Below are 13,919 nucleotides of genomic sequence, written 5' to 3'. Positions count from 1 at the left end.
AAATACCAAAAGATAGTGGAATTTTCATTGAAGTGTTGCTGATTAACTGACTAATATTAATGTGTAAATGGTTTCCTATACAGGTTCAGTAAAATCCTACTAGTCCCATATCTGGAGGCCAGTCAGTCAATGTAGTTGCGTAAAGATACACAACAAAGAATATGTAGCTTTGGTCAGAGAAGAAGACTTCTGGAGATGGGCAGGTCTGGGGGTCATTAGCTGTTTGTTTTTAGGGGGGGGGGGGGGGGGACAATCAACTCCATACTTAAGTGTCAACAAGCTGTCAAACGATTGGCCTACCCCATTTGAATGACAGTGAATTTTAGCTAACATAACAGTGATTAATACTAATACCTGGGTACCAATCTTTGTGATATCAACTTTTTGCATTTCATTGGTCACTAAATCTTCTATGTTCGTGATCAAGTTCAGACTTGGTTAGGGAGTCACTAAAATATTTGATTATGCACAGACTGGACTTCAGACCAGACTAAAGCACAGCGTCATATCACCGGTCATCATAATATTTAGAGTAGTATGGCTGTCTGCCCACTTTAACTAAGTAACAAAAGTGAAACACCACATGCTTTTCGATATGCCATAACTTGCCTTTCGTCAACTAACACTGACACTTAACTTCCCACCCCTACTAGCACGGACTTCGCTGATAACTACTTAATTGAGGAAAAAATGTACTTACTATGACTAAAATGTGGATGTCCCACCTAGCTATTTTAAGATGAAAACATTAACTGTAAGCCGCTCTGGATAAGTGTCTGCTAAATTACTAACATGTAAATAACTCTAGCATTACCCAATATTAAATTGAAATGACCTTGATGTAAAAATGTTGACACAGGAGGTTCCATGGCGGTTTAATTTCTACAGCATGTACTAATCTAAATAATAATCACAATGTAAGGTCGTCCAATAGCCACTCATTTCAGTATTCAAAAACATAACTAATTGTGGTGTTCACATAGACTTGAGTTAGTTCATTGTGGATTCATTTTGGTGGGGTGTGACAATTATATTTGGATCAGTGCACTTTTCTATCATTCCAAAAATGTGTGTTGAAGACAGACTGCCAAAACAGAGAGCCTAGTATTTGGGGTGTGTGAGTGAGAGGGGTGCTGAGTAGTGAAGGCGGGCTTTACCTCGTGTCTCCACGCCAGAGATTCCCACGGCCCCCCTGCCCCCGCCCCTGGACATTTTCAGTGCACCAAAAGACCCGTCTCTCGCTATAACTAATTTCGTATAGTGCACGAGCTATGGTTGAAAAATACCCACAATCGTTGTGATGGACGGGTTTTTCAGCCAGCCAGCTAGCATAAGAGAATGCTGCACCAGCTATTCAAAAATATGGGCAATTGCATGTTACCATATGCTGCTATAGCTGAAGATAAGCAAAAATTACACCCTTGACAGATAAGAGAGAGAGAGACCTACCAGCGCCAGACGGTCCCGGCTCCATCCCATCCACGTAACCGCGCGGGCACTAGACAGTCCAGGGTTCTATGGCCACAGCGCCAGCCCTTTCAGGCTGGTAGAGTTGCAGACTTCCAGCCCCCTCCTCTCGGTGTGTAGTCTTCTCCGTACTCGCTAAACCCCCACCCCTTCCAGTACCCCAGACACGCAGAGTTGTAACGACAAAAGCTGCCTGTCTGATGACCCGAGAATCGCTGTCTGAACGGCTTTTGTGCGATACCTTGCATCGGGTTTCTTTCCTCTCTTTGCCTGGCCTGATACGATTTACCGAGGCGCTATGCTTTTTTATCGGTCTGTTATGCTCCTGCTCACCGTTCAAGAACGATTCTCCAGTGGAACAAAAAAAGGGTCGGTCAGCCCCCCCCCCTCCCCGAATTCTGAAATCTCTTCTTTGACTTTGAATGATGTTGCATTCTGTACACGAGTTGTTGTAGTCGCCCTCTACTGGAGGCTGCTGTACGGGTTATCTTGGCGTAGCAGCTGAGCTGTACATAGTTAGTGCTATCCAGAATTCTTGGGACGTCCCTACCCTATCAACGTTTCCTAAACTCTGTCCTGGGGACCTCAAGGGGTGTAAGTTTTGGGTTTTGCCCCAGCACTACGCAGCTGATTCAAACAACCAAAGCTTGATGATTATTTGAATCAGCTGTGTAGAGCTAGGGCAAAAACCAACACGGGGTCCCCAGGACGGAGTTTGGGAAACCCCTAACCATAACCCTTACCTAGTTTAAATTCCACTTCAGTAGGGACGTCCCAAGATCCCGGATAGCACTGAGTCCAATTTGAAACCTATCCAGTAAATGTTTAAACATCCTATTCTAACAACAGAACATCAATTTACCTGAACAACTTTCATGTCAATCCACATGCAGAAAAATCTGAACAAACAGTTCCAGGAGGAAGTGGTCGGTCTTTTGAATACGTCACTCCGTCGAATAAGGAAGGGGACGTCATCTTAAACTGTGAGTTGGAAGGTATGTGAAATATGTAAAAATGCAGCTCATGATGTTGATAATTCATGATCTCTTTCAACAATATGAATGAAATCGACTATTTTAGTGCAAAGTGCAATTGCTTTGTACATTTCAAACAGTGTTCATTCATTGGTTATCTTTCCCTGTCCGGTTTGCTTGAGTTGTGTTAGCTAGTTAGCTACATTAGCTATGATTACTATGTAGCTATCCAAGACCTGATCCACATGAATCAGAGATGCATACTCATATAACTTAGCTAGTTATCAGAATATTATTTGGTAAATATATCCCGTTTATGCATGCATGCATGTAGACTAGTGGCGTGTGTATCAGAACTAATCAGACAGTGGGGTCCGAAATCATTAACACCCATAAAGATCAGCAGAAATGGCTATAAAATATATAATTCAAATACTAGCTATATTGTATGCTCAACATTTTTTTTTATTATATTAGTTTATACTAATACAATTGCTCAGAGAACGAAATGTTGTTTAACAAGAAATAGATGTTTTTCTCAAAAAGGCAAGGGTCAAAATTATTGACAACCTTGTTTTGGTAGCCTGGCGGGTAGGAGCGTTTGGCCAGTAACCCGAAAAGTTGCTGGATTGAATCCCGGAGCTGACAAGGTAAAAATCTGTTGTTCTGCCCCTGGGCAAGGCAGTTAACCCCCATCAAAAACTGCTCCCCAGGAGCCGATGATGTGGATGTCTACCAACATATTTTACAGTAGGTATGGGGTTATTTTCTGCTCATGCATTCTCATTGACGCCAAACTAGTGTTACACGGTAAACCAAAACGTCAGTACTTTAAAAAAAAAACTAGAACATGAAAAAAGGTTTGGTACTATAATTGTTTTAAACTTTCAGTACTTATATAAATTGTCTGACGTCATCTACTGATTGAGAGAGGAACAAGTCTGTCTATCAGTGCAGCTGATGTCTCATTATAGCGCGAGCACTTCATGCCTGCTTCACTTACTCATTGCTAGTTCTAGCCTGTCCTGAGGAACCACTGCACTCACTGAGATTCTTGGCTGCATCACGTTAGCGCCACACTGATGCTGCACAGAAGTTAACACACTTAAATAATGCAACACAGCATTTAGAAATGTTGCAACTGTTAATTACTGTTCACAAAACAATGTTCATTACAGGCTAGAACACTTTACAATGCAAGAAGATACCAGTAGCTCAGGCTGGTCTCATAGACTAGACGTGAATCCGGGACACTCAAATTAGTATGATGTTAGGTTTGGAATGGTTACATAAGCCTTGGTTTCATGCATGTTAACATTAGAAGCCTCCTCCCTAAGTTTGTTTTGTTCCCTGCTTTAGCACACTCTGCCAACCCAGATGTTTTAGCCGTGTCTGAATCCTGGCTTAGGAAGACCACCAAAAATTCTGACATTTTCATCCCTAACTACAAGATTTTCAGACAAGATAGAACGGCCAAAGGGGGCGGTGTTGCAATCTACTGCAAAGATTGCCTGCAGAGTTCTGTTTTACTATCCAGGTCTGTTCCCAAACAATTTGAACTTCTACTTTTAAAAATCCACCTCTCTAAAAACAAGTCTCTCACCGTTGTCGCCTGCTATAGACCACCCTCTGCCCCCAGCTGTGCTCTGGACACCATATGTGAACTGATTGCCCCCCATCTATCTTCAGAGCTCGTGCTGCTAGGCGACCTAAATTGGAACATGCTTAACACCCCAGCCATCCTACAATCTAAGCTTGATTCCCTCAATCTCACACAAATTATCAATGAACCTACCAGGTACCACCCCAATTCCGTAAACACGGGTACCCTCATAGATATCATCCTAACCAACTTGCCCTCCAAATACACCTCTGCTGTTTTCAACCAAGATCTCAGCGATCACTGCCTCATTGCCTGCATCCGTAATGGGTCAGCGGTCAAACGACCTCCACTCATCACTGTCAAACGCTCCCTGAAACACTTCAGCGAGCAGGCCTTTCGAATCGACCTGGCCGAGGTATCCTGGAAGGATATTGATCTCATCCCGTCAGTAGAGGATGCCTGGATATTTTTTTTAAATGCCTTCCTCACCATCTTGAATAAGCATGCCCCATTCAAGAAATTTAGAACCAGGAACAGATATAGCCCTTGGTTCTCTCCTGACCTGACTGCCCTTAACCAACAGAAAAACATCCTATGGCGTTCTGCATTAGCATCGAACAGCCCCCGTGATATGCAACTTTTCAGGGAAGCTAGAAACCAATATACACAGGCAGTTAGAAAAGCCAAGGCTAGCTTTTTCAAGCAGAAATTTGCTTCCTGCAACACAAACTCAAAAAAGTTCTGGGACACTGTAAAGTCCATGGAGAATAAGAACACCTCCTCCCAGCTTCCAACTGCACTGAAGATAGGAAACACTGTCACCACCGACAAATCCACTATAATTGAGAATTTCAATAAGCATTTTTCTACGGCTGGCCATGCTTTCCACCTGGCTACCCCTACCCCGGTCAACAGCACTGCCCTCCCCTCTGCTACTCGCCCACGCCTTCCCCATTTCTCTTTCTCCCAAATACAGTCAGCTGATGTTCTGAAAGAGCTGCAAAATCTGGACCCTTACAAATCAGCCGGGCTAGATAATCTGGACCCTTTCTTTCTAAAACTATCTGCTGAAATTGTTGCCACCCCTATTACTAGCCTTTTCAACCTCTCTTTCGTGTCGTCTGAGATTCCCAAAGATTGGAAAGCAGCTGCGGTTATCCCCCTCTTCAAAGGGGGGGACACTCTTGACCCAAACAGCTACAGACCTATATCTATCCTACCCTGCCTTTCTAAGGTCTTCGAAAGCCAAGTCAACAAACAGATTACCGACCATTTCGAATCCCACCATACCTTCTCCGCTATGCAATCTGGTTTCAGAGCTGGTCATGGGTGCACCTCAGCCACGCTCAAGGTCATAAACGATATCTTAACCGCCATCGATAGGAAACAATACTGTGCAGCCGTATTCATTGACCTGGCCAAGGCTTTTGACTCTGTCAATCACCACATCCTCATCGTCAGACTCGACAGCCTTGGTCTCTCTAATGATTGCCTCGCCTGGTTCACCAACTACTTCTCTGATCGAGTTCAGTGTGTCAAATCGGAGGGTCTGTTGTCCGGACCTCTGGCAGTCTCTATGGGGGTGCCACAGGGTTCAATTCTTGGACCGACTCTCTTCTCTGTATACATCAATGATGTCGCTCTTGCTGCTGGTGAGTCTCTGATCCACCTCTACGCAGACGACACTATTCTGTATACTTCTGGCCCTTCTTTTGACACTGTGTTAACAACCCTCCAGGCGAGCTTCAATGCCATACAACTCTCCTTCCGTGGCCTCCAATTGCTCTTAAATACAAGTAAAACTAAATGCATGCTCTTCAACCGATCGCTGCCTGCACCTGCCCGCCTGTCCAACATCACTACTCTGGACGGCTCTGACTTAGAATATGTGGACAACTACAAATACCTAGGTGTCTGGTTAGACTGTAAACTCTCCTTCCAGACTCACATCAAACATCTCCAATCCAAAGTTAAATCTAGAATTGGCTTCCTATTCCGCAACAAAGCATCCTTCACTCATGCTGCCAAACATACCCTTGTAAAACTGACCATCCTACCAATCCTCGACTTCGGTGATGTCATTTACAAAATAGCCTCCAAAACCCTACTCAATAAATTGGATGCAGTCTATCACAGTGCCATCTGTTTTGTCACCAAAGCCCCATATACTACCCACCACTGCAACCTGTACACTCTCGTTGGCTGGCCCTCGCTTCATACTCGTCGCCAAACCCACTGGCTCCAGGTCATCTACAAAACTCTGCTAGGTAAAGTCCCCCCTTATCTCAGCTCGCTGGTCACCATAGCAGCACCTACCTGTAGCACGCGCTCCAGCAGGTATATCTCTCTGGTCACCCCCAAAACCAATTCTTCCTTTGGCCGCCTCTCCTTCCAGTTCTCTGCTGCCAATGACTGGAACGAACTACAAAACTCTCTGAAACTGGAAACACTTATCTCCCTCACTAGCTTTAAGCACCAGCTGTCAGAGCAGCTCATAGATTACTGCACCTGTACATAGCCCATCTATAATTTAGCCCAAACAACTACCTCTTTACCTACTGTATTTATTTATTTATTTTGCTCCTTTGTACCCCATTATTTATATCTCTACTTTGCACTTTCTTCCACTGCAAACCAACCATTCCAGTGTTTTTTACTTGCTATATTGTATTTACTTCGCCACCATAGCCTTTTTTTATATTTTTATTTATATATATATTTTGTTTGCCTTCACCTCCCTTATCTCACCTCACTTGCTCACATTGTATATAGACTTATTTTTCACTGTATTATTGACTGTATGTTTGTTTTACTCCATGTGTAACTATGTGTTGTTGTATGTGTCGAACTGCTTTGCTTTATCTTGGCCAGGTCGCAATTGTAAATGAAAACGTGTTCTCAATTTGCCTACCTGGTTAAATAAAGGTGAAATAAATAAATAAAAATAAATAAATAAGATAGGAAAAAACGAAAGCAGAGTGGTTGGTCGAGGTGGATGGGTGTTCGAATCTCATCATGGACAATTTTAGCTAATTATCAGCTACTTATTACTTTTTGTCTACTTTGCATGTTAGCTAAGCCTAACCTTAACCCTTTTAGCAAACCCTTCCCCTAACCCTTTAACCCAACTCCTGGTTCCAATCCAAGTGCCAGTGCTGTTTAGCAAACTCGAGGCATGAAAATAGAGCTCTTTGGCCACACACACACTAGTGGTGGGTTTGGTGTCTAAATGAGAATGCATGAGTAGAAAATAACCCCTACGGTAAAATATGGTGGTGGATCTTTGATGTTATGGGGCTATTTTGCTTCCACTGCTTCCTTGTTAAGGTCAACAGCAAAACCTGGTTGCCTCTGCCAGGAGGTTAAAACTTGGCTGCAAGTGAATCTTCTAGCAAGACAATAACCCCAACCAGTCCCAACCAATCCACAAAGAAATGGTTAATTGACCAGAAAATCTATATTTTGCAATGGCCATCTCAGTCTCCGGACTTAAACCCCATTTGGAAACCTGTGGTTTGAATAGAGTACAAGAGTATGAGTCATAATACCCCAAAACCTAGCGGTCAAACAGGGAAATGGTTCCAATCAAATCAAATTTTATTTGTCACATACGCATGGTTAGCAGATGTTAATGTAAGTATAGCGAAATGCTTGTGCTTCTAGTTCCGACCATGCAGTAATATCTAACAAGTAATCTAACCTAACAATTTCACAACAACTACCTTATACAGTGTAAAGGAATGAATAAGAATATGTACATAAAAATATATGAATGAGTGATGGCCGAACGGAATAGGCAAGATGCAGTAGATGGTATAGAGTACAGTATGTACATATGAGATGAGTAATGTAGGGTATGTAAACATTATATAAAGTGGCATTGTTTAAAGTGGCTAGTGATACATTTATTACATCAATTTTTCCATTATTAAAGTGGCTAGAATTGAGTCAGTATGTTGGCAGCATCGTTTTGCTCAGAACCATTTCCCTGTTTGACCTCTAGGTTTTATGGGTATTATGACACCTCCACTGTGGGGGTATATTGAAGAGGGCAGTCCATAAGCGCAGACAAAGGATATCAAGGATCTGGAAGGATTATGTATGGAGGAATGGTCTAAGATCCCTCCCAATGTGTTCTCCAGAAAGGGCTCCGTGCCATTATCCCCGCAAGTTGAGCTATTGAAAGGTATTCACAACTGGGGTGTCAATCATTTTGACCCCTACCTTTTATTGAGAAAAAAAATATTACTTGTTAAACAAAATCTCTTTCTCTGAGCAATTGTATTAGTCTAAAATTATATAATTTCCCAATTTCTTTTGGAGCATACAATATAGCTCAGTATTTGAATTATTTATTTTATACAGTCATTTCTGCTCTTCTTTATCAAGGGTGTCAATCATTTCAGACCTCCCTGTACGTCTGGTATGTGGTAAAAGGCCCCTGTAGCACAGCTCAAGACTAGAAAGTAGTGGCCTCTGAAGACCTTATCCTACTAACTGTCAATGAATGCACTGCCGTTACGTTTGTTGATGCACCCCACTTAACTAGGCCTATGCTCTATATGTAACTATGCTACATACCTCTCACTACTGTGTCTAATGCAGCCCATGGCTATACAAACCAGGGACTGCTGAATTTGTCATACAAGCCTAACGGCTAACCTTGTTCATAAATTGCTTGTTTATAGGTATCGGTTTATATGCATCTCTAATATATGTAATAAGATGTAATGCATGCATCTCCACAGGGGTGTCAGAGTTTAAATATGTCGTGGATAAGGGAAGATGAATCGAACCTCATTGAGAAGCTCTCAGCCAACATACTGAAGGTATGGCTATCTATTTGAAAATGCACACCTTCTGAGGATATTTTAATTAATGAAATCACAACCACATTTTTATGATATGTAATATGGTTCTATCTGTATGGAATCCATCCCCCCCCCCCCTTGGTCTCTCCCAGGCTGGCCCGATGCCCAAACATGTGGCCTTTATCATGGACGGCAACCGGCGCTATGCCCGCAAGCGTCAGGTGGAGCGCCAGGAGGGACACACACAGGGTTTTGACAAACTGGCAGAGGTGAGGTTCCCAGGGGACATCGGTGTCATGCCATCATGTCATGATGTCGTTATTGTTCTTTCTATCATAGTTGTTCTCATTCATACTGTCCCTTTTGCATGAGCATTCACAGGTAGGCAACTGTACTTCAACCATGTTCTTCACCATTACCATCATAACATGTATTTGTATAGGGCTGTCACCAAATACATTAGAAATACATACTACTCTTATGTTGGCTTTACTGATGATCAACCGTGGTGGCTCCTTCCTTTAGACACTACGCTGGTGCCTGAACCTGAGCATCCATGAGGTCACAGTGTACGCCTTCAGCATCGAGAACTTCAAGCGGTCTAAAGACGAGGTGGACGGCCTAATGGAGCTGGCCAAGCAGAAATTCATCAGACTGCTAGAAGAACAGTGAGTGTCAGAACAGAGGAGCCAGAGTGCTGCCTTTTAAAGATGCATAGGTGTAGGAGTCCCAGTGAGTGGGAGAGAAAGCAGCATAGCTACCTGCTAAATGAAGGGTTTTCTTTCCACAGTCAGAGGGACTGGGAGAAAAGCTAAAATGGCTCAAGGGAGATGTTTTACAGATACTTTAATTAAAATCTCGACAAGGAGGATGTTTCAGTAATTGGCCCAGGGTTTCACTTGGCGCCGGACAACGTGACCGGGAAGATTTAAATTCACCGGCCATTTGAGAAATTTACCGGACCTATATGCATTGGGTGCGTAAACCATTAGGGCATCCACCCATGGTACTCAGAATAACAGAAATCACACTTAGATTATGGTAATTCATCTTAACAGAACCTGCAACTCCTGTAATGAAGCAGCCAATAAAACTTAATTTTGAGACATTTGCCTAAATGTTCCATATGCGACAGAGATGAAAATCTAATTTAGAAACATACTGTGGAAAGAGGGGGGGATCTAAAGATGCAACAACTAGGATGGGTTGTTAATATGACTATGATTGTGCCTTTGGCTTCTGGACAACAAAATAAAGTATGAACCAATAGAACAGGAAATGGCATAAGGGAAGGTGAATTTAACCTTTTTGAGAAGCTCTCAGCCAACATACTGAAGCTATGACTAGGGAAGTAAATTGAAATAAATGTGCCACAATTATATAACTACTCCTGCCTATACAGAAATTACTAAAATCATTCAAAATACTTCGCCAGAAAGCATGACTTAGGCAGAAGAATCGAGGATCATTATCTTTTTTTTTTTTAAATTGCTGTGGATTGTTTCAAATCACAAGCTAGTAGGCCTATGCCTATTTGGGACTCATTCAATGTGGGCAGTGCGCGTGGCATTGGGCCTACCTGAATATTGAGTTGCGGTTGTCAGTGAAAAGCATCTCAAATATGTGTGAAGATAAAGTGTCTTGGGTATAATTTAAAATGTTGAGACAAAAAAGGGGCGGTAAATACGGAAATATAGTAAAGTCAACGAAATCGTTTTTTTTAACATCCATTGCCGAATGATAATAAAAGACTACTAAAACTATAATTCCTCACAGTAGGCTATTTAAACAATCTTCCCTACAATCTCCCCCTCGATAATCACCAAGCGTCGGTGTGAAAGAGAAAAATATAATGATCGGATGAGCCCATATATCCAGTTGAATCTTCATAAAATACCTGAACACTTTCCCCTTAGGCAAAAATAGCTGTCTCATTAGCACGGGAAACTCTAAGGGCCTGGAATAGGCTAGTTGATAAGATGTTGCAAGTTCACTGGCGAAAGCTTCGGGCCAGACCCAGTTGATGGATTTGATACAAATGTTGCACTTTACTATAACTCAAGTCAAGAAGATAGAAAGGGAGGCAGGAGAGGTTGAGTAGAGAGATGAATGTGATTTGAAAGAACCTGAATGTATCATATTTTCTGTTTTTATTTGTCGACTGTATTTTTACTTAGCTGACAATTTAAGTTATAGGCTATGAGTTCAATGCGCTCATTACTTTAGCTGCCAATGGATCATCAATGTGTCCATATGCAGCCTGGCAGAGGCTGGTGCTCTCGCGTTAGTAGAATTTTAACTTTGATTTTTATCATTTTAATTCCGATTTTTATGATTAACCACGTGACAATGATTTTGAGAAACGATAACGTTATTATTGAAATGAAACTGTTAAACGAAAATGCGCATATAAAAATCAGAATTGGTAGAAATGGTTGGATAAATTGTAAGCTTCCCCAAACCTTAAAATCACGCGCTGTCTATAAAATATTTGTAAAAGAATTGCCTCCACGTTTCCATGGTCGGATTTTGCCTATAGGCTACATTGCAGCAATCTTTTATTTATTTTTTAGCTTTATTTAACTAGGCAAGTCAGTTAAGTACAAATTCTTATTTACAATGACGGCCAAACCCGACGACCCTGGGCCAATTGTGCGCCGCCCTATGGGACATGCCTCATAATATGAAGTAAAACATGCAGAGTTCAAACAATTTAAGTATGTTTTCAAAATGCATACTGCCTCCAGCTTACATGTTGAATCGCTGATATCCTGTTGCCTGCACTTAAATGTTGAATGGGAGGCGCGCTTCAATTATCAGTTGAGAAATATATATATTTTTTTTTACATGGGATTGCATTTAGAATTGTTGCGCAAGGAATGAGCTTATAAATGCAGCAACCAGCGGAGTAGTCGCAGGAGACATCCCTCTCAAAATAGTCTCTTTATGCTGTATGCGTGTGGTAGTTGTTGAATTAATAAGATACATGACGACTAACGAAAATACACACACCAATTGAATTCCACTAAATTATGCAAATTAACCTATAGATCGACTGGTATTTCCATAAATTATTTTACAAACGGGTCATTTTGGCCGGCAACAGTTTTATTTATCATCTGTTCGTTTTTTGGGGGGGGACCAAAAGCCAGCAATTGAAGGAAACTCTGACTTGGTCATGTCTGCCCTCTTCCAACCCAGGGAGAATCTGGAGAAGCATGGGGTGTGCATCCGGGTGTTGGGAGACCTGACTCTACTGCCTCTGGACCTGCAGCAGCACATAGCCCGGGCTGTGGTGGCCACCAGGACTCATAACAAGTAGGCACCGCCACCTCATCATCCTGCTGCTCCTCACTTCTCTGAGGTGGCTGTGAGCTTGTGTGCAGCCATCTGAAAAACATTGCAGTTTTGACAAATGCGTCAAGGTTTATTGCAGATGCTGGACTGCAGTTGTTTATAGTGCAATGCAATTTCTCTATGCATAAAACAACACATGGGCTTCTGTTCAGTCATCTAAGATGTCTTCAGGAGTGGCTTCTTACAGCTGTAATAACTAAGTTATTAATGGCCCACCCTCTTTTGACAACAGATGCTTTCTGAATGTGTGCTTTGCCTACACCTCAAGACATGAAATCGCTAATGCCGTCAGAGAGATGGCTTGGGGTGTGGAGCAGGGACTTATCAAATCCAGGTAAACTACTTCAACAGAGATTCAGAAGAGGAATATTACATAAGAGTGCATTCATGGCCCTCTCAAATATAATTGTTAAATTTGCATTATCACAGATCTAGATTTGTTTTCTGAATTGTTTTTCTGCTCGTTTCTATTGTCTTGTCTCGGTTGTTGTGTCCAGTGATGTGTCGGAGGCCCTGCTGAGTCGGTGTCTATACAGCAGTAACTCTCCCAATCCTGACCTGCTCATTCGCACGTCTGGAGAGGTGCGACTCAGTGACTTCCTGCTGTGGCAGGTAAGGAGAAAGACACTCCTTACTGTTTCCAGCGTGACGTTGAATGCTAATGAGATTAGCCTCTTGCCTAGCATCCTCTTTGGTAAGGACAAGACCTACTTCCTGTTCAGTGACTTCAGTGACAGACAGTGTACCCTCTGGTTTAGCTGCCTCCCCCACTACCTTGTGACTTATTCTTTGTAAATGTAGGCTGTCTGGTGTTACCCATAGGGATTATTCAGTGGTATGAAATGTTTATAGAACGCTGCAGACAGAAATGTAAAAAAAAAAAAAAATCTGTGCTATTCTGCAGACGTCCCACTCCTGCTTAGTGTTCCAGTCGGTCCTGTGGCCAGAGTACTCCTTCTGGAACCTGTGTGATGCCATTCTGCAGTATCAGCTCAATCACAGACCTCTTCAGGTATGATCTCTCTCTTTCCTTCATTCATCCCCCACATACAGTACATTCCACTGTACGATATTTCCCCAATCTCTAAACGTGTGTGCACTTTTGCCACACTATTTCACGTTGCATTTCCAGAATTGAGCAAGAATTCATTAGAAGGATCATCTGAATACCTGTAGTAAACTACTGTGTTGTATGGAACACTGTGATCTGCTTGAATGACTGATCCCTATGTATGCTGCAGAAAGCCAGAGATCAACACAGAGAAGGACAGGCCCTACAGCAGCATGAGGCAGACCGGGCCTGTGTAGCAGACCTCCTACAGCACCACGGCAATGGAAAGCCCCTGGATGCCCAGAGGAGACAGGAAGCACTGCTCAACTACACTGCCAGCCGAGAGGAACGGGTTCAGAACTTCCTTGGTGCACTCCAGCACAAGAGAGACTCCTTCCTTACTGACTTAACCAGCCAAGCTGCTCTGGCATAAAGAGGGGAGGAGGGGGACATAATGCTCCCCATCTTGAATTGGGGGAGCAATCCCATCTCTCCTCCTCTTCCCTAAAAGGCTGAGTGGTTTGAAACTTCTTATTTTGTATGAGTGTTTTTACCCCTATGGGGCTGTATGTGGGATATTTGTGTGTGTATTCTAAAAGAGAAGTCTGATCAAAGTCTAATAAAAAGATAAGCCTGGTAAAGAGCTAATAATTATA

General features: G+C 42.5%; 2 protein-coding genes across 4 annotated transcripts in view; one reads left to right on the top strand and one right to left on the bottom strand.

The window, feature by feature from the left end:
• Positions 1–2,385, bottom strand: part of LOC120048344 (protein argonaute-1) — a 19,590-nt gene extending 17,205 nt beyond the window's left edge. For both annotated transcript variants that reach the window (XM_038994238.1, XM_038994240.1), the window contains exon 1: positions 1,450–2,385. In XM_038994238.1, coding sequence (XP_038850166.1) covers positions 1,450–1,474 — 25 coding nt within the window. In that variant the 5' untranslated portion in view covers positions 1,475–2,385. The remainder of the gene's footprint in view (positions 1–1,449) is intronic.
• dhdds (dehydrodolichyl diphosphate synthase) lies at positions 2,256–13,919 on the top strand. 2 transcript variants are annotated; one of them, XM_038994242.1, is made up of 9 exons: positions 2,256–2,450; positions 8,793–8,873; positions 9,008–9,124; positions 9,381–9,523; positions 12,057–12,173; positions 12,445–12,546; positions 12,710–12,824; positions 13,117–13,224; positions 13,454–13,919. In XM_038994242.1, the coding sequence occupies exons 2-9, from the start codon at positions 8,811–8,813 to the stop codon at positions 13,694–13,696; spliced, it is 1,008 nt and encodes a 335-aa protein (XP_038850170.1). In that variant the 5' UTR covers positions 2,256–2,450; positions 8,793–8,810; the 3' UTR covers positions 13,697–13,919. The 2 variants fall into 2 exon arrangements, with proteins under 2 accessions (XP_038850170.1, XP_038850169.1); XM_038994241.1 differs by having other exon boundaries at positions 2,257–2,462.

The sequence above is a fragment of the Salvelinus namaycush genome, chromosome 5, assembly GCF_016432855.1.
Source record: "Salvelinus namaycush isolate Seneca chromosome 5, SaNama_1.0, whole genome shotgun sequence".
In the NCBI taxonomy this organism is placed as follows: domain Eukaryota; kingdom Metazoa; phylum Chordata; class Actinopteri; order Salmoniformes; family Salmonidae; genus Salvelinus; species Salvelinus namaycush.
Note: the sequence above shows the minus strand (reverse complement) of the source record. Positions and strands in the feature narration are given on the sequence as shown.

Excerpts from the sequence above, each read along its gene's own strand:
- dhdds (XM_038994242.1), top strand. The coding sequence starts at position 8,811 with ATGTCGTGGATAAGGGAAGATGAATCGAACCTCATTGAGAAGCTCTCA. Across the intron at positions 9,524-12,056 it reads ATCAGACTGCTAGAAGAACA|GGAGAATCTGGAGAAGCATG; the intron begins GTGAGTGTCAGA and ends CTTCCAACCCAG. Across the intron at positions 12,547-12,709 it reads CAGGGACTTATCAAATCCAG|TGATGTGTCGGAGGCCCTGC; the intron begins GTAAACTACTTC and ends TGTTGTGTCCAG.